General features: G+C 48.1%; 1 protein-coding gene and 1 long non-coding RNA gene across 3 annotated transcripts; both read right to left on the bottom strand.

Annotated features, from left to right (window-relative positions):
- Positions 1 to 1,792: 1,792 nt before the first annotated feature.
- Positions 1,793 to 26,377, bottom strand: LOC103708644 (PHD finger protein ALFIN-LIKE 3-like). 2 transcript variants are annotated; one of them, XM_039129409.2, is made up of 5 exons: positions 26,158 to 26,377; positions 25,974 to 26,006; positions 22,447 to 22,675; positions 3,412 to 3,535; positions 1,793 to 2,457 (listed from the first exon to the last, which is right to left on the bottom strand). In XM_039129409.2, exons 1-5 carry the CDS (start codon positions 26,252 to 26,254, stop codon positions 2,191 to 2,193), a joined length of 750 nt encoding a protein of 249 aa, XP_038985337.2. In that variant the 5' UTR covers positions 26,255 to 26,377; the 3' UTR covers positions 1,793 to 2,190. The 2 variants fall into 2 exon arrangements, with proteins under 2 accessions (XP_038985337.2, XP_038985336.2); XM_039129408.2 differs by having other exon boundaries at positions 1,793 to 2,460; positions 26,158 to 26,376.
- Positions 24,059 to 25,514, bottom strand: LOC148703322 (uncharacterized). Its single transcript, XR_015986895.1, has 2 exons — positions 25,385 to 25,514; positions 24,059 to 24,148 (listed from the first exon to the last, which is right to left on the bottom strand). It is a non-coding gene; the product is annotated as an uncharacterized LOC148703322 (long non-coding RNA).
- Positions 26,378 to 26,638: the final 261 nt, after the last annotated feature.

The raw sequence follows: 26,638 nt of genomic DNA, 5'->3' as shown, positions 1-26,638 counted from the left end.
TAGTATAAACTATTGCATTGATGGTGGCAATAACATAGGTTTCCTTAAGCTGTCTGTCCCGTATGCAATAAGAGTAAACAGAGTGCAAGGAAAAAAACTTCCAGACCAGCTTTTAGCCAATATTATAATTTTGATACAAAGGAGTTAGAAAGAGGCTTGCAGACCCAAGTTATTCAGCCAGCGAAAAAAAAAGAAAAAGAAAAAGAAATCTTGAATATTAAAGACATTTTTGCATCATTCAGTGACTTTTCTATGGATTGAGAATATTAGAGATTGAGAATAGCATTATCAAGCTGCTACAGCTACTTAAACCATAGAGTAGCTAAAAAATGCGAAAGTGCCCGGTTGGTTAAAACTCTCTTGGTTTTGACTGAAGGATCCTTAAGTTGAATATCGCCTTCGCTACATTTGATGATATCAATGAAATTTTAATAAGCTTTGATGCTTGTTCATCCCCATCAAAAAAACAGAAAAATAAAAATAAAAAAACTGAGTGAGCTAGCATGGGACATGAGATCCTTTCTAGGCACTGACAAGAATAAGATTAACAAGTTGTTTTTTAAGGGTTTGTGGGAGTGTGCATGCTATCCGGATCTCGAGAGATGGACTGCTAAGATATTGGGAAGACAAGCTTTGAGACAAAGCAGCAAGCTTTCTTTCATAGTAAATCATTTGCATTACACATTAGAATTAGATTTATTTACAATATAAATCAGATGGTCGCAAACATTTACCTAGGTAGAGGCATAAAAAAAACATCCAGAACACAAAATGCGCACTCATGAGCAGCTTATTGTATAGTATTAGAATTTGCCAATGGAACTATACAACTGAGATGCACAAGTTGACTACTGGTATGAGGACTTGGTCCTCTTGGCAAGAAAAAACAAATAGAGAACCAATAGCCAAGAGGACAGTAAAGTTATCATATCATGACATCAGATCAACATTTTCAGAACCTTGCCCAAACTAGTGGACAAGTCTCGTAAGGATGCCATGGAAGTTTCCTTCACCAATATATAAAGAACCTTGTCTGGGTTCTTGGATAAGAATTGGTCATGCACATGAAAGATCTATTTCACAAGGTTACCTACTACCTATTTGTTATTATGCTAGTGGCACAGCGGACTTCCATTAGGCCATTTTATCTATTTGAATTAGGCAGGAAATTGATTACTTCTAACAAAGGATCTCAAAGTAGCCACCTTTAATTGCCTTCAGAGCCCAAGCATTTTAAGGGACTATCAGTAGAGACCAAAGTCATTGTCCAGCAGTCCTGAAAAGCCTACTCCACGGTCTTCAGGCTTCATCAACCAGTTGGCCATCACGTTCTCCTCTTTTTGGACACTGAAGTAGTTCTAAGAATTTTAGGGCAGACACAGGTAGAAAGAAATCCAGGTTCACAATGCCTTCCTTTGTTGCTTCCACACTCCAAACTCTGGTAGGCCAATCAGCCAGCTAGCTGGTTAAACATAAATTACCATTACCTAATTCTCTAGTTCGGAACTTGCCCTGTGGAGGATGAAAAAATTCGCCCTATTGATTAAAATATAAGTTTCGCAAAGCATACCAATAAACTGGTTTCGACTCATGATGAAAAATGAAATGGATATACTGAAACATTTTAATAGATAGGAGAGAGTACATGACTCAAAAAGCCTTTACACAGTTATAGCTTTGCTAATACTTTCATGTTATACTGTACCATGTTGCTGGTCAATTCAACCCATGCTATTTTGTTTATAACCAAGTGAATTAGCTAAGCATGGATTGAAGAGTTTCAAAGAAGACATTTGTCTCCACAAACAAAGGCACAGGTTTTATCTTCAAAAAATTCAAGTCACTTACAGCTGACATGATGACTCCAAAGTTTAACAAATGCAACAAGAAGTAAATATTGGACTCGTTTATCTGCTACGATGAGACACATGAAGCAGAGCCATCACCAAGCATTAAGATGAAAGGGTCAAGAAAACAAATAAGCACAGCCTCGGTTAAAACTGAGTTTGCAATTTTAAGGCCACAGAAAGTATTGACCATTCCAAAGTAACATTGCTGCATGACAGAACACCCTTGTGTGGGTGCTGCTATCTGGCACAACACAAGTTTCCTGTAGCTCGAGACAGGACTTCAGTTTTGTTAGCAGAAGACCACCAGCATTACAAAAGACTTTTCACAGTGACCATCCTGTTAAAAGCGCCCCCTCTTGTTACTGCACCAAGGGCACTTGTACTGCTTGATGTGCTCAGCCTTGGCCGGGGTGATCTTCACACACTTCCCATGGAACCACCTCTCGCAGATGTCACAGCAGATCCAGAACTCATCTGATGCATAATTCTCGCCGCATGCCCCACAGAGTGTCTCCTCATGCTCCTCTTCATCATCTTCATCCAAACCTTCATCCCCTTCTTTGGGGTGCATTCTTTTCAAGTATTTGACCTGAGATTCTGATGTCCGCTGCTATTTTACAACAAAACAAAAAACTGAGCTCAGCAAGCATAATAGACTAGCATGTAACTCTAAAAACAAGTAGAGCTCTCTTGTCCAGTTTTTGTGATATATAGTGTAACAAAGAGTAGTACTGATCCCTAAAGACTCTTAAACAGGAAAAAAGAGCCACTAATCAGCACAACTAGATGAAGACAATAAACCTCAAGAGATATTTATGCAGGTCTACGCAGCATCATACCCTTGCAACAAATTTCTGAGAATTTTTATAACAAAATATTAAGGGATAGGGCAATCGATGGGAATCATGTCATAAAGTACATGTGCAAGAGCATATACAGCATATGAAGTGGGCTCTTGCAAGAATATGTGTGTAACTTTTGCACAATAGCACAGGTCATTATCACCAAAGATCCTGGTAGATCTAGCATTAACATTAAATTCCCAATGAATCCTTCATAAATAATGACAGACTTGCCTATTTCGCAATGTTTTACAACTAGCAAAGAAAAGGATTTTGAAAAAAAATAGAATCCAACAATCAAGCACTTACAGTATTATCAATAGAGAGTAAAATATTCCTTCTTTAGTCAAATTTAAATGGAGCAAAAGTACCTGAATGAGAAACAAACTTTTGAAGAGAACAAAGCATAAAATGCTTCATTTAATCAAACTGTAATTCCTATCAGAGGTAGAAGCATATTCATGAAATGAATATAGAACTCAACAAATAATTTTGGGAGAAATATTGTCTTTGGAAATAATATGGTCCTGAGCATATCATCCAAGTAGCATAGGTGATGGTAAAAATGCTGTGCCAAGCATAAATGAGACCAGATGGTCCAAGAGACCATTTAGTGCTATAGTTGATGACACTTGTTTGTTAGAATTTTGATGCACATCCACCATAAGCAGGAAAAGCTTCAGATCATTTTCAAAGAAAGGATCAAAATTATGCTCTACCACTTTGGAGTTTGATTTGAAATTGTTACTGCTGTGGTTAGAACCAGAAGTCCTCGCTTTGTTCTTTCCACTCACAACTTCATATACCGTAGGCAGATCATTTATCATACCAAAAAGGCGCTTTCTGCATCACAAAATACCAACCTAATTATGCTGGAGATACTGAAGTTACAAATCTGGAATTCTTGATCAATTATGTACAGGTAAGAGTTCAATATATAAGAAAATAACAAGGAGGTTAACTAGATGTTAAACAAGAGATAAAAAATTAAGGGATATTGCAAACAAAGGAGCAGAAATCCCACTATTTTTCATGACTCGAAACATTTTGCTGATGCTGCATAATTTTGAAAAAGAAATTTTCTACCTAAATCATGATAGACATTTGGAAAAAGCAATCTTGAAATTTCATTTAATAACAACTTCAAATTCTTAATAGAATAACTATATGCTGGAGAAAATCTGAAATAGCAGCCACTGAGGTGGTAGCTCAGGGAACAGGGCCTTACTTCCAACCAAGTGGTTCCAAGTTCGAAACGTGCAAGCGTCGATTAAATTGTGGAGACCGGATTCTCCCTGCTCAGACAAGGGGTTTGAAAGGGCTACTGGTCCGCTGGTAGCCTCGATGGTGCCAGGTGTGACGTACTCACACAGAGAGTTTGTGTCGGAGCCCATAGGGGTATCCGAGCCGGTGCCACGGGTAGGGAGGGTATGAGTAAAACCGGCCGGGATGCCCAACACACGGTCATTTCTGCCCGCATCGAGCATTCTCCTGGCGGGGTGGGGGCCTAGTGGGGGCTGCTACGTGGGGGTGGGCTTGTCCCTTCCTCCCCCCTTCCCCTTTTTCAAAGCAAAAAAAAAAAAAAAAGAATCTGAAATAGCAAAGCCATGCATTCCTACTATTTGTAGTGCTGATTGAAAAACTACCAGATCACTACAGACCTTGGCAAACAAAATATTTTATAGTTATTCCAAAAGCTCTAATGAGATGCACATCAAGTTGTACTCTCTATTTTAAAGTATGTCCCTACTGTCAAAATCTGTTGGTTTATGGTAGTTTAACTAGGATTAACTCAGTTAAACTAGACTTGCAATGATTATTTTGCCATTGGTTAAAATTTTGAGCTCTCAACATTTTACCATCAGGTCAAGGGTATTAAAGTCTTTTTATTTTTAAACATCTACTTTCTGACAATGTTGGACAGCAAGCTAACTGCAGGGCATTTATACAAATAGAAAGGGTTTTGAAAGGTACACCGGCAAATAGTTTTTGGAAGCATATTCCATGCAAAATTGATTATTTATATGGGCATACATTCAACATACCCTAAATGTAGCACTTTAAAGATGAAACAATAAAATTATTAATTGGCCATTAGATAGGCTAGTTTTCTTTCTTAGAAAATTATTAATTGGCCATTAGATAGGCTAGTTTTCTTTCTTAGAAGTTTTTTGTTTAATTTCCATAATCAATGCGCAAAGCTGTAGAAGTGGAAAACTCACTTAAGGTTAAAAAATCATTGACAAAGGGGAAGTTATGAGAGAGTGATCTCAAAAATGGCTAAAGTAGATTAGAATGAGCTCCATGAAAGGCAATGGGAGCAAAAAAAATGCACAAACATGGTGGCTCCAAAGCTTCCTGAAGTGAACTCTGGAGATGACCTTCCTTGAGGCCAAAAATAACTTAAAACCTAAACTTAATCTGAATCACTCATTAAATTAAACAAATCTTAACTTTTAAACCAAACTTACAACATGGGGAGGGGAGGGGGGCATTGGGCTTCCATTCCTGTTCAAGCCCTAGCACTTCTCTAGACATAAAGAATTGTTCAAAACAAGCATGTTCAGTGCATCTAATGCATCCATAAGATGCATCACATTGGAGCACTACAAAATCATGTAGAAAATGGCTAAAAAGGAAACCTACATCTTAATTTATGTTCCATGAAAAGCTCTGATATAACTAGGTACAAAAAAGGGATATATGTGAAAAATTAAATTCTAAACTTATGATTCATCTAAGTTACCAGACCTCCAATACATCACCCTTGAACTAATATTTCAAGACAATTAATTCTGGAATAGTGTCACGCATCGACCACTTGTTTCTAAATCATCAAAAAAATGGTCACCTTTTGTTTCTGTATAATACAAACTAGGAAAGGTCAGCAACTGAAAACAGTTTCTGGCATATTAAAAGCTATCAAGGAAAAGGTAATGTATTCACTATTCAAAAGATTCTCAATGGGCGCCAAGATGGTACATTAGTATCTGTTACGGGGAACTAAGCCGCCATGCTCCACGTGACCGACACGCGCGCCCATGAAGACTACGGCTGTCCTTTGATCCAGCAATCCGATCCCGAGTCGGACATCTTCGGCTCCACAGCCCGACCTCGAGTCGGCTGCCCTTCGATCCAGCAGTCCGGCCCCGAGTCGGACATCTTCGGCTTCGCGGCCCGACCCCGAGTCGGCTGCCCCTTAATCTAGCAATCGGACCCCAAGTCGGATATCCTCAGCACCGCAGCCCGACCCCGGGTCGGCTGCCCCCTGATCCAGCACTCCGACCCCGAGTCGGAGATCTCTTGATAACGACAGGCTGCTTCCCAGAGGCACGCCGAGGCCTCCTGCTCCACTACTCCCTGCAACGGCTGTATCCGATGCTGTTCCACGATCTCCTGTATCAGCCGTACAAAGCGGAACTCCACTACGCCCTGTCATGGCCGTACCCAGCGCTGCTCTACGACGCCCTGTAACGGCCATGTCAGTGGCCACTCCGCCGCGCCCACGATGACAAACCCCCCTCAGAGACCCCCCAGCCAGGTATATATGCGGCTGGGGGGAGAAGGGGGGGTAAGCAATATCTTCCAGAGCACTCTCTTGCTTGCGATTATCTCTCCTTCTCCTCCAATCTCCTCTGACTTGATCGTCGGAGGGCCCCCACTACCCCAGTGGTGGTGCGAGGCTTGCTCGCAGGTTTTCCGGTGGAAGGTGGAGCGTAACCAACACCAACCAAGACAACTCAGACGGAACCCCGTTCACACCGCTGTGTCAATCGTTCTCGGTTTGGACCACCAGCAACAGTTGGCGCTAGAGGAAGGGCCTGATCTCAGAGCGATCGTAATGGCACGGCGAGGTGGTCGTGGAGCTTCCAATGCCTCCGGTCGCGGGGCCTCTCGCGCCTCCGGCCGGGAGGCCGCTGCGTCTCCAACACATTCTCAGCAACACTCCACCATTCCACCCCCCATTCAGATGGTCGAAGCCGCTCAGTTCGACCAGTTAGCCCAGCAGGTTCGCACCCTCGCGGAGGTAGTGCAGAACCTGCAGGGTGTGATGTCTCGAGCGCCACAGCGGGCCCAGGAGCCGCTGCCCCCCGAGCGCTCACCTGTCTTCCTCAACCCGCGCTCCTTCCTCTCCCATGGGGAGGAGCGCCGGCGCGAGGCAGGTTCTCGAGCACGGTCCATTCTGCCAGGACCTTCTCATCGAAGCTGCGCGGGGTACGAGAGGCGGACCCGGGCGCGTTCTCCGACCCCCCAGTCCTCGAGGGGCCCGCACTCCAGTCGGTCCCCCTCGCGCCGCTCCTTGTCTCCCACCCACCGGTCGCGCTCCCTGGACCGGCGGGTGGACGATCTCCACAGACAACTCCAGGTCCTGAAGGGCCACTCCAAAGATCTCTTCGCCGACTTGGAGATCTCCTCCCAACCGGCGCTTGCCTCGAGGATCCTGCGGACCCCAAATCCGCCGGGATTCAAAATGCCGGCGATCGAGCCCTATGACGGGGCGGCGGACCCGCGGGATCACGTGGAGAGTTTCAGGACTCTTATGCTCCTCCATGGAGCATCAGATCCCCTCCTCTGCAAGGCCTTCCCGGCGACCCTCCGTGGCCCAGCCAGGGCGTGGTTCGCCGGCCTGGAGGCTGACTCTATCCAGTCCTTTGACCAGTTCACTCGCCTCTTCATCAGCCATTTCGCCGTCAGTAGCCGGCGGCGATTGGTTTCCGACTCCCTCTTTGATGTCCGGCAAAACGAGGGAGAAAGCCTGCGGGATTACCTTACCCGCTTCAACAAGGCTACATTGGAGGTCCGGAACCTGAGCCAGGAGGTGGCTCTCTCAGCCCTGAAGCGTGGCTTCCGGAAGGGCAGACTCACCTTCTCCCTGGACAAACGCCTGCCGCGGAGCTTCCCGGAGCTGTTGTCTCGGGCGAACCAGTATGCAGACGCCGAGGAGGCAGCCGCCCACCGGAACAAGGAGGCCGCCGAGGCCCCTCTAAAGCTCGGGAAGAAAAGGCGAAAAGAGGCACCCCAGAGGAGGAGCCCGACGCCTCAACATCGGCGCAGAAGCCCGTCACCGGCGAGGAACCACGGCGCCCCACGCCCTCGTTCTCCGCACCGACGCTTCAACCGGTACACCCCACTCCTGGCCCCCCGGGCCCAGATCCTTATGGAGGTCAAGGGGCGGGAGAACCTCCCGGTCCCGAGGCAGATGAAGAAAATCCCTGGGAGGAGGCCCTCTCGAGCGTACTGTGAGTACCACCGAGACCACGGCCACGACACCGAAGACTGCTTCCAGCTTCGGGACGAGATCGAGGCTCTCATCCGCCGAGGGCGTCTTGGTCGATATGTAAACGACCGACGTCCCCCCGCAGACCCGCGCCCGGCCGACCCGGCCCCTCAGGAGCCTCGGGAGCAGAATCGACCCGTCGCGGGCGTGATCCACACCATCACTGGGGGCTGCTCTCGGCCTGTGAGGAACGCAGGGGGCTCGGTGGAAGCATCAGGGGTGGCCGTCGCGAAGAGGCAGCGGGTCGGAAATGTAATCACTTTTTGTGATGAGGATGTAAAGGGGGTTCAGACCCCCCATGATGATGCCATGGTGATCTCCCTCACTATGGCGAACTATGATGTAAGGCGTGTTCTTGTGGATAGTGGAAGCTCAGCTGATATTTTGTTTTACGAGGCCTTCCAAAAGATGAGCTTGTCCCGACAAGTGTTGCACAAAACATCCACCCCCCTCATAGGATTCACTGGAGACGCTATCTCGGCCGAAGGTGTCGTTGAGCTGCCTGTGACTGCGGGCGTTGCACCCGCAGAAGCCACGGTGCGGCTCGGGTTCTTGGTCGTCCGTGTTCCCTCGGCCTACAACGCTATCCTCGGACGACCCGGACTGAACGCCCTTCGCGCGGTAGTCTCTACATACCATTTGCTAATGCGGTTCCCCACGGCGGCCGGGATTGGAGAGGTCCGAGGTGACCAACCGACCGCACGGCAATGTTTCCTAGCAACTCTCAAAGGGAAGAAGCCCGTGGAGGCCCTAAGCGTCGAGTCCCTTGACGCCAGAGACGAGGTGGCTTTGCGGCACGGGGAGCCGGCCGAGGGTGTGATCGAAGTTCCCCTTGAGGAGGGTCGCCCGGACCGTACGGTCCGGGTCGGTGCCAACCTCGACTCGGAAGCTCGGCTCAGGTTAGTGGAATTCCTCCGAGCCAATGCTGATGTATTTGCCTGGTCGGCGGCCGATGTACCCGGGATCGACCCGGAGGTCATTTTTCACGCCCTCAACGTCGACCCGACCCACCGACCAGTAAAGCAGAAGAAGAGACACTGTGCCCCGGATCGGATCCGGGTGGTCGACCAGGAGGTAGACAAACTCTTGGATGCAGGCTTCATAAGGGAGGTGAGCTACCCCGAGTGGCTGGCAAACGTCGTACTTGTCCGGAAGGCGAGCGGAAAGTGGAGGATGTGCGTCGACTACACCGACCTGAACAAGGCGTGCCCCAAGGATAGCTTTCCGCTTCCACGAATAGACCAACTGGTCGACGCGACTTCCGGCTATCAGCTGCTGTCTTTCATGGACGCCTTCTCCGGCTACAACCAAATAATGATGGCTCCACAGGACGAGGAGAAAACTGCCTTTATAACAGACCGGGGACTGTACTGTTACAAGGTAATGCCCTTTGGTCTGAAGAATGCTGGCGCCACTTACCAGCGCCTCGTCAATAAAATCTTCAAGGAGCAGATTGGCCGGAACATGGAGGTGTACGTGGACGATATGCTGGTGAAGAGTCGCCATGCAGACCAGCACATTGCGGATCTGGAGGAGACTTTCGCCACCTTGCGGAAGTTTCGCGTGAAGCTGAACCCAGCGAAGTGCGCCTTTGGTGCTTCGGCCGGGAGGTTCCTCGGTTTCATTGTCAACCAGCGGGGGATCGAGGCCAACCCGGACAAAATCAAGGCCATCCAAGATATGTCCCCTCCGACCAAAGTGAAGGAGGTTCAGGAGCTCGCTGGAAGGGTCGCCGCGCTCGGACGATTTGTGGCAAAATCGGCCGAACGCTGCCAACCGTTCCTCAAGGTGTTGAAGCGTCCGAAAGACTTCCTTTGGACGGCCGAATGTCAAGTGGCATTCGACCAACTCAAGGAGTACTTGGCGTCTCCTCCCCTGCTGTCCAAGCCGCAAGAGGGGGAGATGCTCTACCTCTATCTGGCGGTCTCCCCAACCGCAGTCAGCGCAGTACTGGTTCGGGAAGAGGCAAAGCTCCAGAAGCCTGTGTACTACATCAGCCGGGTCCTACGGGATGCCGAGACGCGGTATGCGAAGGCGGAAAAGATCGCCTTCACGCTGCTCACTGCGGCCAGGAGGCTTCGCCCCTATTTCCAGGCTCATCCTGTCACCCTCTTGACCGATCAACCACTGCGGCAGATCCTCAGCAATCCTGAGAATGCGGGACGGCTGGTGAAGTGGGCAGTAGAACTTGGTGAGTTCGACATCCGCTACCAGCCCCGGCCCGCCATCAAGGCCCAGGTGCTCGCGGACTTCCTCGCTGAGTGCACTGTGCAGGAGGCGGAACCTAGGCCGCCGGAAACACCCAGCCTCGACCTCCCAATCTGGACGCTTCACATTGATGGGTCGTCGAACCCCGAAGGTGGAGGGGCCGGGCTGGTCCTTACCAGTCCCGATGGAGTGATAGCCGAGTATGCCTTGAGGTTCGGATTTCCAGTGACCAACAACGAGGCGGAATACGAGGCCCTAGTCACAGGACTCAAACTCACCAAGGAGCTCGGCATCCGGCGTTTGAAGGTCTTCACCGACTCCCAGCTGGTGGTCGGGCAGGTCCGAGGGGAGTTCGAGGCTCGGAGCCCGACCATGCAGAGCTATGTCTGGAAGGTGCAAGCACTCATTCCCGACCTCGGCAGTGTTGACATTCAGCAGGTCCCAAGAAGCGAAAATGCCAGGGCCGACAGGCTGTCCCGCTTGGTGGGCGCAGACGCGCACAACTTGTCGAGGGCGATCTACCTGGAGACCCTGGATGCCCCGAGCATCGGCGAGGCCGGAGCGGTGATGGCGATTGATCCGGAGCCATCTTGGATGGACCCGCTCGTCGCCTACCTCGCCGAAGGAATCCTCCCAGAGGACGAAGATCAAGCTCGACGACTCGTCATGAAGTCCGCCCACTACGTACTCTATGAAGGGAGGCTGTATCGGACCTCGTTCACCGCCCCCCTCTTAAGGTGCCTCCGCCCCTCGGAAGCGGCCTACGCCCTCAGCGAAGTCCACGAAGGCATCTGCGGATCGCACCTGGGGGCTAGGTCCTTGGCGCATAAGATCATGAGGCAAGGCTATTATTGGCCTACCTTGTTGGAGGACTCAAAGGATCATGTGCGGAAATGTGACGCCTGCCAGCGCCACGCCAACGTCCAGAGAGTCCCTTCTGTCCCCTTGGCACCAATCACTGCACCCTGGCCCTTCGCCCAGTGGGGAATGGATATCCTCGGACCATTCCCCGTCGCTTCAGCTCAGCGGAAATTTTTGATTGTTGCAATCGACTACTTCACCAAGTGGGTGGAGGCAGAGCCGCTGGCCACTATCACGGAGGTGCAAGTCCGGAAGTTCGTGAAGAAGAACATCATTGTCCGATTTGGGGTACCTCGGGTCCTCATCTCGGACAATGGGCGACAGTTCGACAACAAGCATTTCCGTGACTTCTGCGAGGAGTTCGGGATCGAGCATCGGTTCACATCTGTGTCGCATCCCCAAACCAACGGCGAGGCCGAGGTCACAAATCGGACAATCCTCCAAGGAATCAAAGCGCGAATCGGTCGGACGGGGCAAGCTTGGGTCGAAGAACTCGAGAATGTCCTTTGGGCGTATCGGACCACGCATCGGACCCCTACCGGGGAGACGCCTTTCAGCCTAACCTATGGCACGGAAGCCGTTGTCCCCGTGGAGCTCGGACTCCCCTCACCTCGGGTGGCCGCGCACCGACCCGAGGCCAATTCGGAACAACTCCGAGGGAACCTGGATCTCTTGGAAGAAGCGAGGGAAATGGCGCAGGTTCGGATGGCGATGTATCAGCGGAGGGTGGCCCGATATTACAACTCCAAGGTCCGACCGAAGCTTTTCAGAATCGGAGATCTGGTGCTAAGGCGAGCTAAAGCATCTCGACCTGCGGAAGGTGGGAAGCTAGCGCCAAATTGGGAAGGCCCATATAAGGTTCGCTGGGTAAACCGACCTGGCTCCTACCAGTTGGAGGCCCTAGATGGTCGAGAAATTCTAAGGAGCTGGAATTCCGCTAACCTGCGGATGTATTACCAGTAGAACGACGATGCCAGAAAGACAGTTCAAAAATGTATAACGTTTTGCATTTCAATAATTTCTGGTTACAACGGCGTGCTCGTGTGATTACAAGGAATTCCCAGAGGGGAATTAGGATGTAAAGAAAGTAAAGAAGAGGTGGAGACTCCGAGGAGCTGAAGATCTGGGATCCCGAAACCTCCATCTGAAGCGGCTGCAACCCCGCCGGAAGTGGGTGCTTCCAACCGGAGGCGCCATCGGCGTCTCACGAAAGAGACGAAGAGCCGGCGCGGATGAAGAAGAAGTGGACGAAGGAGAAGTCCACACTGCCTCCAACCGTAGGCGCCATCCACGCCCCACGAAGAGGATGAGGAGCCGCCGCCGACGAAGCTCCCGCTGCCTCCAGAGGAACGCCACCTCCAAGGGATATTCCGGTCCTCCCCAGTGTTAGGGGAGAGAAGGAATACGAGGGGGAAGAGCATATGGAGGCACGGTCCCGGATCAGGCGTCTGGTGCAGAGCTCAATCGGGAGGCTGAACTTCAAGGAGGGGAGATGTGATCCCGGATGAAACGCCTAGAGCGGAGTTCCGCCGGGGAGACCCTCCTTGCTGATCCCAGATGAAACGGCTAGTTGGTTGAAGTCGCGAGGGGCGCGCCTCCCGTTCCTTCGGCAGGAGTCTCTCAGCCATGCGCCAGAGAGAAGGTCCACGATCCATGGCAACTTGAACAGCTCCGGCTTGGCAGGCTCCATCGCACCTGCACCTATATTTATAGCCAAACTGCGGCCCCCCGGTCGTTCCGATACGGGTGGCTCCAATAAATGCGGGCGCATTGAATCCGGAGCCGATCCGGCTCTCAAGGCGTATCTTCCCGCGATTTCCTAAGCATCATTCTCCTTAATCGCATTTTTTGTGCAGGACACTCCGGGTGCCCTGTACCCCTAGGTCCACGTATCTCCGCCCGCGCCCAGGCCGCATCCGCCTCGAAGAACGCGCGCATCGCGGCCGCTTAACTGACACTCCTCGCAAGCAGCAACTGGCGACCCGATTTTCCAGGTAACGCATCAATTAGCGTTTAATGCCCTTCTGGTGTTCCCCAGGCAACGCTTGGAGAAGAGGAGAAACACGATCGCAGCTGGCCACGGAGAAACCCCGTCGGGCTGCAAGCGACAGGCGCATGGCCAACGAGCGGAATTTTCCGAGGCACGGCCCTCGGATGCCAGGCTAACCCGATGATCATCCCGGGAGCAGACTAGCCTGAAGCCCCGACCGGTCGCCTTGGCTTGCGCCAGCCATGGCCGACCAACGAGCGGAATCTCCCGAGGCTCGGCCCTCGGATGCCAGGCTAATCCGATGACCATCCCGGGACCAGACTAGCCTGAAGCCCCGACCGGTCGCCTCGGCTTGCGCCAGCCTTGGCCGACCAACGAGCGGAATCTCCCGAGGCTCGGCCCTCGGATGCCAGGCTAACCCGATGACCATCCCGGGACCAGACTAGCCTGAAGCCCCGACCGGTCGCCTCGGCTTGCGCCAGCCTTGGCCGACCAACGAGCGGAATCTCCCGAGGCTCGGCCCTCGGATGCCAGGCTAACCCGATGATCATCCCGGGAGCAGACTAGCCTGAAGCCCCGACCGGTCGCCTCGGCTTGCGCCAGCCTTGGCCGACCAACGAGCGGAATCTCCCGAGGCTCGGCCCTCGGATGCCAGGCTAACCCGATGATCATCCCGGGAGCAGACTAGCCTGAAGCCCCGACCGGTCGCCTTGGCTTGCGCCAGCCTTGGCCGACCAACGAGCGGAATCTCCCGAGGCTCGGCCCTCGGATGCCAGGCTAACCCGATAATCATCCCGGGAGCAGACTAGCCTGAAGCCCCGACCGGTCGCCTTGGCTTGCGCCAGCCTTGGCCGACCAACGAGCGGAATCTCCCGAGGCTCGGCCCTCGGATGCCAGGCTAACCCGATGACCATCCCGGGACCAGACTAGCCTGAAGCCCCGACCGGTCGCCTCGGCTTGCGCCAGCCTTGGCCGACCGACGAGCGGAATTTCCTGAGGCCTAACTCTCGGATGCCTGGCTTAGTACCGGAAGGATTTCCTGAGGCCTAACCCTCGGATGCCTGGCTTAGTGCCGGAAGAATTTCCTGAGGCCTAACCCTCGGATGCCTGGCTTAGTACCGGAAGAATTTCCTGAGGCCTAACCCTCGGATGCCTGGCTTAGTGCCGGAAGAATTTCCTGAGGCCTAACCCTCGGATGCCTGGCTTAGTACCGGAAGAATTTCCTGAGGCATAACCCTCGGATGCCTGGCTTAGTGCCGGAAGAATTTCCTGAGGCCTAACCCTCGGATGCCTGGCTTAGTACCGGAAGAATTTCCTGAGGCCTAACCCTCGGATGCCTGGCTTAGTGCCGGAAGAATTTCCTGAGGCCTAACCCTCGGATGCCTGGCTTAGTGCCGGAAGAATTTCCTGAGGCATAACCCTCGGATGCCTGGCTTAGTGCCGGAAGAATTTCCTGAGGCCTAACCCTCGGATGCCTGGCTTAGTGCCGGAAGAATTTCCTGAGGCCTAACCCTCGGATGCCTGGCTTAGCGCCGGAAGAATTTCCTGAGGCCTAACCCTCGGATGCCTGGCTTAGCGCCGGAAGAACTTCGAGAGTCAGGAGTCGGCAAGACGCCGCCAAGAGTTAAAAAGAAAAAAAAGAGGAGGACGAAAGCGAGATGAAGAAACATTCGACTTGTATTAATTTTCATTGTTTCAGGGCCAAGGCCCATACAATTTGGCAAAATGCCGACATACAAAAAAAGAGGACAACGAAAGGTACAAGAGGTCAGCTTGGAGAAACCCCCGGGTCGGGAGCGTCGGGCTCGTCCGCAGGGGGTAGGGAGGCGGTAGGAGAATCAGCAGGCGATGGCGCCGGAGAGGAGTCGAGAAGGGAAATCCCACTCAGGTCAACTTCGGGGTACTTAGCCGACACCCTTGCCAGGCCCTCCTCGAAGCCTAAGATGAAGGATTCGGACCCCGCGTCCGACGCGTCACGGACGAACTCGTCAGACTGACGATAGGCCCGTACCGCCTCCGACATATCACGGGTGAACTCGGCGGACTGACGATAAGCCTGTACCGCCTGGCGCCCGATCTCCGCACTCTTCTCGGCCAGCGCCGCCTCTGCTCGCTCCGTAATCTGAGCCTTAGCCTCCAAGACCTTCGCCACAATCCGGTCTTCAGCCTCGGAGGAGACCCTCAGCAGATTAGCCTGAGCCTCCTTACGCTCCGCCTCGGCAGCAGTGCGAGCGGCCTCAGCTTCCTCCAGGCGCGAACGGAGCTCTTGGTCGTTCGCGCGGGACCTCTCCAAGGCTGACTCCAATTCGCCCAGTTTGGCTTCAAGAGACCGGGTTCGGTTGCGGGCGCTGTCAGCAGACCGCTGAGCCTTCTCCCACCTCTCTCGATAGTCCGCGACCTTCCGGGACAGCTTTTCAGCTCGTTCCTCCGCCTTCTTAACCCTGCTTTCGAGGCCCGAGGCGACTTTGAGTTGCTCCCGAGCTTCCAACAGTTGCTTCTCGAGGGCGGCGAAGCCGAGTGCCCGCTCTTCGGCCTCCCGGAGCCTCGCCTCGAGGTCCCCGGTCGTCCTGCCCGCCACGGCCTGACCTCCCTCTTCCACTGCTTTCAGTCGGTCCTCGGCCTTCGCCAGAAGCCCCGCCTGTTCCTTGTAGCACTCCTCTAGACGGATCATGTACTGGGCGAGCTAAGAGATAGGAAAAGTGAGGGCGTCAGGCGGAGAACAACAGAGCTAATAAATGGTGAAAAGCGGCCAGAAGAACACTCACCGACATGAGACAGACGCAGCTGGCAGCCCCGACGTCAGAGACCCCCAACTCCCGGACCCGCCGACGGTCCTTCTCCAGCAGCACTGTTTCGATGAGGTTTCGGGCGCCATCGGTAGTGAAGGCCGACCCCGATTTCTCTCCGGAGCCGGATGGCGGTTCTGCAGCCTTACCCTTATCCATCGCCTGGGGAAGAGTCCTGCTGATTGTGCTCGGGGCGGGGGTCACTCCAGGAATTGATAGGGCCCCGCTCGGCCGGGGCCTCGGCGCGTCCCTCCTCGAATCATCAAGAGCCGGCTGAGTCGAAGGCCGGGCCGGGGACCGATCACGTCCGACCCGTCCGTCTCTAGCGGGCTCGGATGATACCTCCGGAATAGCGGCAGTCTCACCACCGGAGGGCTGATACAGCGTCAGCTGCCGGTCCGTGCCCACGGCGTCTCCCTGATCGGTGGGCCCGGACTCGTCGGTCGGCGTCGGAGGCACCTCCTTGCGGGACTTCTTCGCTGGCGGGGCCCCGCTCGGAGGAGCTCGTTTTCTCCTCCGGACCGCTTCCAGTAGGGACGACCTACCAACGGCCGGTCCCTTGTCCGACCGCATGACGTCGTCAATCTCTGCAACAAGAACGAGATGGTCGGGCTGAGAAACCGAAGGAAAGAACGAGACGAAAGAGGAGAAAAGAGTCAAAAAAGAAATGGTGGCGGGCTCACGGTCGGTGGGGACCGAGCTCAGACCGACATTCACCAAGGTATCCTCGGAAATAAGGCGGGCCACCGGGGGGAGCTGGCCCTCGGCAACCAACCCCTTCAAGGCGGCCAAGCCATCGGATTCCTCCCTCGACAGTCTCGATAGGCCGATCGGGGACTTCATCGGCGTCTCCCAGGTCGCCCTGATTTCCCAAGAGGGATCTACATCGATGAAGAAGAAACGCTCCTTCCAGCCGTGAATGGAGGAAGGAGCCTCTTTGACGAGGCCGCACCCTCGCCGCGCCGCAAAGCACCACCACCCTTTGTCCTGGGGGTGGCCACTCAGGCTGTAGAACTCCCAAAAAACATTCAGAGTGGCGGGAATCTCGTGCATGCGGCAGAGAACCTGGAAGACCGTCAGGGCACGCCACGAGTTCGGCACCAGTTGCGTCGGCGCAACTCTTAAACCCCGGAGTACCTGCACGACTAAGTCCGAAGGGGGAAAGCGGAACCCGGCCTGGAGAATGCCCTCATTGATGGCGATCTTCCCTGGAGGAGGATGGGACATCCTCTCCTCAGGCCCCGGGAGCGTAACGTTGCAGGCCTCGGGAAGGTGGTACCGAGCCACGAGTTTGTCTAAGTCCTCGGCGACCAGCTCCGACTTAATGCGGTCTGCTCTCACTTCGCCCATTCCTAATGGCCAATAAACCTACGGTCAGGACGGGGACAAGAAGGGGGGAAAGACCGGAACGACTGGGGTACACTAGTACAAAAGGAGAAAGTACGAAGAGCCCTAAGTAGAAGAATGGGGTAACTCACCGGAAGAGAAGGAAGAACGGCTCCGAGAGCGTCAAAGGAGAAGCAAGCGAACAGTCCGACGGCAACAACGGCAGCGCAAAGGGGAAACTCGAAAATGTCTGTAAAGAGGAAGACGGACGGGGGAGGGCCCCCGGTTAAATAGGCGGAAAGGCGGGTGATGCCTCGATGACGCCAGAGGACGCCTGGCCGCCGAAGGGTCGCTCGCGCCCCAAAGGCAAATCGACACCATTAAGGAAGGATGTCCGCCGAAATCCTCAGACTGCCAGGTCAGCAACAACCACCATACGCCATAAAGAAGGCGGGGAGCTCGAAGCGCGCGCGCCTCTCCGAGGGATGGCGGCAATCTTGAAGCATCACTCCCTTCACCCGTTCCCCTTCTGGTTCCAGGCTCGGAAGTGGGGGGCTACTGTTACGGGGGAACTAAGCCGCCATGCTCCACGTGACCGACACGCGCGCCCATGAAGACTACGGCTGTCCTTTGATCCAGCAATCCGACCCCGAGTCGGACATCTTCGGCTCCACAGCCCGACCTCGAGTCGGCTGCCCTTCGATCCAGCAGTCCGGCCCCGAGTCGGACATCTTCGGCTTCGCGGCCCGACCCCGAGTCGGCTGCCCCTTAATCTAGCAATCCGACCCCAAGTCGGATATCCTCAGCACCGCAGCCCGACTCCGGGTCGGCTGCCCCCTGATCCAGCACTCCGACCCCGAGTCGGAGATCTCTTGATAACGACAGGCTGCTTCCCAGAGGCACGCCGAGGCCTCCTGCTCCACTACTCCCTGCAACGGCTGTATCCGATGCTGTTCCACGATCTCCTGTATCAGCCGTACAAAGCGGAACTCCACTACGCCCTGTCATGGCCGTACCCAGCGCTGCTCCACGACGCCCTGTAACGGCCATGTCAGTGGCCACTCCGCCGCGCCCACGATGACAAACCCCCCTCAGAGACCCCCCAGCCAGGTATATATGCGGCTGGGGGGAGAAGGGGGGTAAGCAATATCTTCCAGAGCACTCTCTTGCTTGCGATTATCTCTCCTTCTCCTCCAATCTCCTCTGACTTGATCGTCGGAGGGCCCCCACTACCCCAGTGGTGGTGCGAGGCTTGCTCGCAGGTTTCCCGGTGGAAGGTGGAGCGTAACCAACACCAACCAAGACAACTCAGACGGAACCCCGTTCACACCGCTGTGTCAATCGTTCTCGGTTTGGACCACCAGCAACAGTATCTATTTGCAAATTATCCAGACTGTACAGTAAAGTAGATGAGATTGTTAATGAGTTCTCACATAAGTCATATATTCGTTGGAATTAAGCAAATGTGGAGGTGAGGAATGCATTTAGAGCAAAGATAGTTTTTATCTCAAGAAGCCTTTTTTACCTCAAGAAGCCTTCTTGTTCCTTCTCTTGGTTTTCTATGGCGTACATTTGTTTTCATTTTTTCGAGAGGGGAGATTGCAATTATTGGAAGTTCCAATTTAAGCTACCTAGAAGTCCATGTCAAAACTCTTACTGAAATTTCCACCAAAATTATGGCTATTCTTGTTTTTTTGATAAGCACAAAGCATTACACCCTCCTGTGAAAGACAAGCCCCAGGCAAGACTATTCTTGTTTTAACCTCTACCTAAAGCAAATTGTTTATGAAGTGTTCTCCACTCCTAGCAAACCATTGAGGTGCCATATTGTAAAGTTACGTCACTCACCATATCATAAAGTTAAAAGAAAATGTTGGATTTCAAAGAAAATCCAGCTAAAGCATGCCAAAAAGAATATAGGCCTTCATTCATGCAAAAAAGAATGAGAAAAAGTATGGACCTAATAAAGTCCTCTGCTAGTCATAGGGGTGGCAAAAAAGGTTGTGTTTTCAGCCTTTCCCTGCAAGAGGAGTGCTTAACACGATGCTCAAAAATAATTTGTGCATTTGAGAAAAAACCTCCAATGAACACAAGTTGGTTATCTAAGTAGAAACTGTCGGCAATTTATCCTTTCTTAAACCTTATGTTGGCATTTGATATGGGGCGATGATTCCAAGTTCAACGGTAATGTGGGTAGAAGTAGCGAGCCGCATTTGGTTGCATCCTAGTGATCTCAAATTACCCCACACCTAAAATCACCGCCCAACCCATTGATGTCAAACTCGTCCTTGAGGATAGGTTTTCAAGATCATCCTAGGGCAATGATATGGGGATGAAATTTGGGGACAAAATGCCCATCAATCCAACTGAAAAAAATTGTTTCAAAAAAAATGCCAATTTCTAAAAAAAATCTTCTAACTTAGAAGGGTTTGATAATACCATAAAAAAAATGTTCTAGTTGGGAAGGTTTGATAATCCCCTAGAGTTACTTTGACAACATTATTAATTTCTGGTCTTGTTAAATTAGTCTAGAATGATAGATTTTGATAATTTGGTTTGTATTCATATGTATTTTCCTATAATATGATTGAGAATTCTATTTAGTAGTTACAATATATATAAAATATAGGGTAGTTTTGGTATTACATGATCGGTGATCTTGGATTTCTATGGCACATCAAATAGCTTAATTATGGATATCTTGGGATCTTTGACCACTAGAATATAGCATACCAAATATGGTGATCATAGAACATCGGGGATCAGATTATCCCGGTATGAGAATCATCGGTGATCTAAGATCACCATAGTGATCGCATTTGGGTCATTAAATGCCACCTATTTATTTTAATCTGCAAAGGCTAAATCCCTTTTCTCAAAACCTTGTTCATCATAAACTTTTGAGATTTAGCAAAGAAGATTTAATTCTTTTTAAGTAAAACAAGTGATCTGCATTTTCAAAGGCATAACTCAACATGAACAATTCAATTGAAGCATGAGAGTAGTCATTTCCAACCTAATTTCAGGCCAATAACTCTTAACATTAACATTCTTGGTTGTATTGTATTTATATAATTGTATCCAATGTCCAAGTGTATTGACGAGAATAAGATTCAAAGTTTGGGACATTAATGTTCAAAGGAAAATGCTTATTTAATTAAAAGATTGCATCTATGTTTGTTTTAAAAATAGATGATGCTAGTTCAGCCCGATATGGCAAACAAAAAACCTTTTTTAATGTTCTCTCATAACAACGATGAGGAGCAAGTACATCAATAAGGCATAGGCATGGTGATGTGATCCAAGGAAGAAACACCAATAGGCTCAATGGATTGGATTTGTCAATCAGATCAATCAAAATTTAACCCAAGTTTTAGAATTTTTTACTTGATCTAGCTCAATGACTCGACAAATCCCCAAAAGAGCAATACAAGCCCCATTTAATTGAAAATCTGTTATCCTATTCAAGAATCCAATATAATATAACAAAATAAACGGAAAAAAATGAAGGGAGAAGACAAGGATTATGATGATGGTTTGAGCATTAGTGAAGGTAGTGGCTCAAATACCTAGATGGGGTTGATTAGAGAACTTTATGATTAGGGTTGACGGTAGTCTGGAAATGGCTGTGGAAAGTGTGGATGGCGAAAAGAAATTAAAGAGTTAGATGGAGTGAGAGAAAGGAGGGGGTGGTGGAGGGCATGGGGGAGAGACAGCGAGAAATAGAGAGAGAGAGAGAGAGAGAGAGAGAGAGAGATGATTGGAGGCAGGGAGATCAATTTTGAGGAGAGGTAACTAACAAAGGAGGAACTTGACAATGGAGGCAATTAGGTTAAGAAACTGAAAATACAATCAAAAAAAATGTTGTGCATTAAGTTTTATATTATAATATATACAAAGGACTTTTGGCTTGATATCAAGCCATATTGACCTATGTTGAACCACCATGGTCGATACGAGCTGACATGGCAATGGGTGCCCATACTAGTCCAGCATAGCACATGCCAACTATCGGCCAGCATGTGACACCATGTTTCAATTTACCACCTAATGTAGCAATTATGAAGAACATATTCTAACAAAAAAAGGGATCATGTATCATGATATGATAGAAAACATCAAAAACCATGTCTCATTCACCAACAAAAAACTGTATGTGTGTATTTAAATGAAGACTATCAAGCAATCAAATGAGGTTCCTGAAAACAGAAAAAAGAATTGCTTTTCATATGACCATATAAGTAGGTACCTAGGTACGCAAGGTTCTCGATAGATACATCCAGCTCTAAAAATGTGAGCTCAAAAGCCAAATGCTATTTCTTAACCCAATATTATGCCACTGTGCTTAGGGATAGCTACAGGTCGGGTATAGGTCAGGTAGGCCATTACCCGTACCCGCCCCATACTTGCCTCGAGGTAGAGCAGGGCAAGTAGAGTCTCAGGATAGGGTGAAACGGGATGGATAGAGTTATATAGGGCGAGTTGGACAAATCGGGCCAAGTAAAGCTAGAAAAATCAATTTTTTGCATACAAATTAATTTTTTTACCTCGAGAAGGAGATTTTTGAGGAGTTGTATATATCCAGATCATGCTCAGGGCAGGTTGCCCCGAATCCACTGCGGGTTGAGTACCCAATGGAGCAGAGTAGATTGCCACCCTATCTATGCGCCAATGTTACCCAAGTTTGATATTTATCGAAGATTCACCATAGGATGGATTATCCTAGGAGATATCAATAAATTGACAAATAGATGAAGTCCAAGCGAAAAAGCATAGATGATAATGAACAACAAATAGCAATCACCAGGCATAAATGATAATGAACAACAAAGTTCATCGTAACATAGTAATAAGCTGGTTTCTGACATATGGAAATCTTAAACATCTGAAAAACACAGTATCTTGTACCATTCAGCAATTATAAGGGCCAGCACATAAACTTTCATTATGCAGAGAAATAATGGCAACTAAAGAAGTCAAGTCAATGCACAAGTTTAATAAGAAACAGTTTTTGTTCATGAGAATCACTAAATTGTTTTGTGCAATATGCTCAACACTATAAAGAAATAACAACGTAATGATAGATGAACAAAAAGAACTGAAAAAGGGAAAGGAAAATGACCAAAGAATTGCAGAGCGCTACAGCATTAGAGAAAACAAAAAATTCTCAAGCCACATAGACCTGGAAGTAGAAAAAAATTAACAGGGAAAGAATTTACAAGTTATCTACCAGTAATGGCAATAAGAGTAAGCAAGGAAAATCTAGTTAAATAAGTAATACTGCTTATTTTGTTTGTTTAATCACCTATCATTTTTATCAAATCCAAATCTAGCTCCAAAATAAAATGCTACAGCAAGTAACCAAGCATCGCTGTGTACAGCAACCAAAGATAACCAATCCTTTTCTTGCATTCCATCTCTTGCAAAGTTAATACCCAGAGCAGGCTCCGGAAGCTCTGGAGGAACCTCTTCTGCTGGCAGATTAACTTCCCATTGCTCATTGGGAAGTCCATAAAGGCATAAGTTTTCTTTATCTGAAAGATGTAACATTTAGTTAAAATTTTGAAGCATAACAAACTACATAACCTTCTTACAACACTTAAAAGTCCAGAATCATCAAGATTCTATGTCTTAGCTGCATCTGAGAAATGATATCTCGTTATATATTATTGCATGCAACCTCACTAGGCATGTATCAAGCAGTACCATATGTCATGTAAACTCGCTAGGCATGTATCAAGCAGTACAATATGTCACCATCCATGAAGAAAAAAAATCTGATACATCCTGCTGAAACATATTAGAGACAAGCTATTACATTAACAACCAAAACAATTAGACAAATATTTGGTCAGATAACTGGCTCATTAATGATAGCATTTGAGGACAGCCATACAATGAGGCATGGTCCAGCCCAGATGACAAAGATCGAGGATGTAAGTTAGGTTGATATCCAATTTTAAGAAGGAAAAGAAAAGCTAGTCCATGAAATATATATACCAATTTGACAATCATGTGTAACGACATTACCATTATTATTATTGCAAAGCCAAAGGGATTTTTGATTGGTTATTAGCATTTGAGAGGAATATAAGACCCCTAGAATTCTGGGATGGGCCGTTTGTACTTTGCATAGCATTCCTGTTGGTCTCTAACAGAATTCACTTCTGACAAGGCATTGCAAACCTAAAAGTTTGTAATTCAATTGGTTGTTAGCACTTGCACAGCATTTAGTATTTCTTTCTTATTAAGAATTAAGAGAGGCCCACTTCTAACTCACACCCTCTCATGCTACACTACAAATGCCAAATTTTATTCTGTTATGGATATGAAATATAAATATTTCACTGCGTGGCATAATATTTATCAAGAAAGGAGAAATGTGGAATCAAACTTTTGGAGGCCTGATTAATCTTATGAAAAGAGAACATCTGTAAACTAAATAATTTGGGTTTAGTAGGGATACAGAACCATCAGATATGACTTCCGATTTTGATTAGAACATTAATCCCATGTGTCTGTGCCATTTCTTTGGCTAAAAAAGACACACGTAATGCTATACATTTTCCTGTTTGTCACCCACAATTTTATGTTTAAAATGTTTAATTGGTTCATGTTTCACATAGCTGTTTTAGGAATTGGGTTCAAATTATAGTTAACTATTACACACCCGTCGAGCTCTCTATTATGCATCAATATATCATTAAACAGCAACCAGTTTCATTCAAACCATAAATTAGGAAAGCGAAAATTTTGTAATGTTTCTTTTCTTCGACTATTGTTGTCTACTTTAGTTGGGTAAGAATAACGGATTTAAAATGTCCACATTTTTTAGTTATAAAAAGTATTCGCAGACCATTGATTGCTATCATTGTCCCATAAACTAGTACTTTCTAGACATGCGAATAAATGAGCACCATGTTGTTATGTTGTCTATGTGATGCCCAACGCGCATCCCAGCCACCATCTGTGGCCTCCATCCTTCTTACCTCTTGTTCATGTGATGCCTGCATGACCAAGCAAGACAGCTAGGAAGGGGTTACACAAACTACAAATCTGGTAAGCAAGAATAGATGCCTTTTCATGTGCTTGAAAAACAGCATTATCACCACCAATTATAATGTGAAAAATCATATGTGAAATAAAAAAGCAGACCGTGATATCCTATCATATGATCTGTGTTAAGAAAGGAACCAGTCCAACTATTGCAAATGCAAAATTTATAATAAAAAAAAAAAAACCTCTAGCGCCCAACAAATAAAGGAATTGTGTCTGATGCATGCCATTAAGAAAATAATCAATGACCTCATTAGCATGGTCAAATATAGTCTACAAAAGAATGCACAAAAATATGCAGGAAACTAGCATTTGAACCTCAAATGTATTGTACAGAATTATAAAAGAAAAACTACATAGCTTCTAAATGTTCTGGTCAGTAAAAGAAATCAAAAGAAAACCTATATTATATCCTGCAAGCCTTGGTTTGTTGAAATTTCAGATATGGAAAAAAACTAATTCTTAATGTCTTGAGAAATAAGTATGTGCAGTTGCAATCACCTCCACAGAACCTGACATTGTTCCTTTTAAATGTAGGAAGAAAACATAAAGTACTTATTTCAGCATTGATCCCTTAACATCTTTTTGGACTAATATTGCCTCTGAAGTGTTTTCAACACAAAAGCATAATTCAAAAAGTAAATGCAATAATCATACACAAAAAAAAAAAAAACCATATGGAGTAACCTGTACCTCCTAATTGTGCATAAGTAGCAGTGCAAAGTCGATGAATCATCATTTTACCATGTTGAGTGTCACTCAATGATGCGGACATGCAAAAATGGTGGTCTAAGGAATTAAAAAAATCACGACATTTAAGAGAAGCAGCAACATGTTATATCATCAGTGCAACTAAAAAAATTACCATAAAAGCTGGCAATAAAACTATACTTATTATGTAATGGTTATAATACCCTAGCAAAACTACAGCATTATATGGTAATTACTGCTCTCCCCTTTTTGTAGGGCTATTTGCACTAAACATCACTGTTTATAAAACATAAGCCCATATAAGAAATTCAATGCAGAAAGCTCATATAGAAACAAACAAATAGAAGGGGAAAACACTACTATAACAAAAGCACAGACGCATGGGAACTCGTATAGAAACAAACAGACAAAGGCGGGAAAATCTTTTATAAAATATACATATTGAAACAAACAGAAAGAAAAAAATATAACTTTACTTGGTAAGCAACTACAGTAGCAAAATGCCACCAAAATCCAACAAAAAATCCAAGAAACTGCGGAGAAGACATTATGCCTTTGATTAGCGGAACTCAATATGCATAGCTTGAAAGCATTACGGGCCACAGCAGACCATATAAAAAATCTCTTTTGAATTATTTAATCGATGCACCATCAGTGCGAACGTTAGCCTGCATGAGAGCACATTATAGCTTATAGCATCTTAATATATATATATATATATATATATATATATATATATATATATATATATATATATATATATATATATATATATATATATGAGTGTTTCGTTTCAAAAAATACTATATCCTTATACTAAAATTATGGATAAATTCAAAAAAAAATCAGAAAAATAGTGATACTGCTAAAACACTTGGATTAGCCTACTTTAGCAATAAAAATAATACTATCGATGTTAATCTCAAAAGAACGCTAAGAAATGGAACCTAAAGCTATAACAGCACATTAGATTATAGACCCAAATATTCACAAAGTCCAAAAAAAAAAAAGAACCGGAGACTGGAGAGCAACAGAAGGAAATAAGGGAGTAGTGGAAATCCTAACCAGGATCACACTGCCGGTAGAAGTCCTCCACGTCTGCATTAAAAAAAAAAAAAACCCCGAAAGGAGGATCAAATTCTCGAATTAATGAGCAGAAGAAAAAAAAATATTTTTTTTTTTTTTAGTTCAGAGGGAATCCTGAGAGAAGGAGATGGGAGGGAAGAAGAGGAAGAGGCGGTGGAATCACCGGCGGTGAGGGCCTTGACCATGCCGGCCCTCCGGCCCTTGAAGTCCCGGAACACATCCTCCACGGACCGCCAGTACGCCGCCGATCCGCCGTCCATCGCTCCTTTGACAGCCCGATCAAGAGATCCGATGCGATTCAAATAGGCGAATTCAAAGCGGGAAAGGAATGGCTTCTCCGTGGATTAGAGAGGGGGAGGCGGAGGTTTGCGTCTCCGATAAAAAGGAGGGTAAGTGGGCGAAATGTTTATATTATAAATGCTCGTAGATAAATTACTATGCGAGAAATGTTCCACCGTTAGTATTGTAGATGAAATCCATCTCGTTCATACCGCATAGGATTTGTATGAATCGACGAGTACTGTTTATACGTGGCGGATTTGAGCGGTCTGAGATAGACGGTTGTTAACTCCGATGAAGAGGGCACATAAGTCCGGGGCTTGGAGTAGGAGAGGTTCGGAATGGGCATAGCCGCTCTCCTGTGA

Source organism: Phoenix dactylifera, chromosome 5, assembly GCF_051530095.1.
Source record: "Phoenix dactylifera cultivar Ajwa chromosome 5, Ajwa_hap1_PhDact_Kaust_v1.1, whole genome shotgun sequence".
NCBI lineage: Eukaryota > Viridiplantae > Streptophyta > Magnoliopsida > Arecales > Arecaceae > Phoenix > Phoenix dactylifera.
Note: the sequence above shows the minus strand (reverse complement) of the source record. Positions and strands in the feature narration are given on the sequence as shown.

Coding starts and splice junctions, on each gene's coding strand:
- LOC103708644 (XM_039129408.2), bottom strand. CDS start 26,254: ATGGACGGCGGATCGGCGGCGTACTGGCGGTCCGTGGAGGATGTGTTC. Junction 22,676..25,973: donor CTACCGGCAGTGTGATCCTG/GTTAGGATTTCC, acceptor TACATCTTTCAG/ATAAAGAAAACTTATGCCTT. Junction 2,461..3,411: donor TCAAATCAAACTCCAAAGTG/GTAGAGCATAAT, acceptor GTTGTAAAATAG/CAGCGGACATCAGAATCTCA.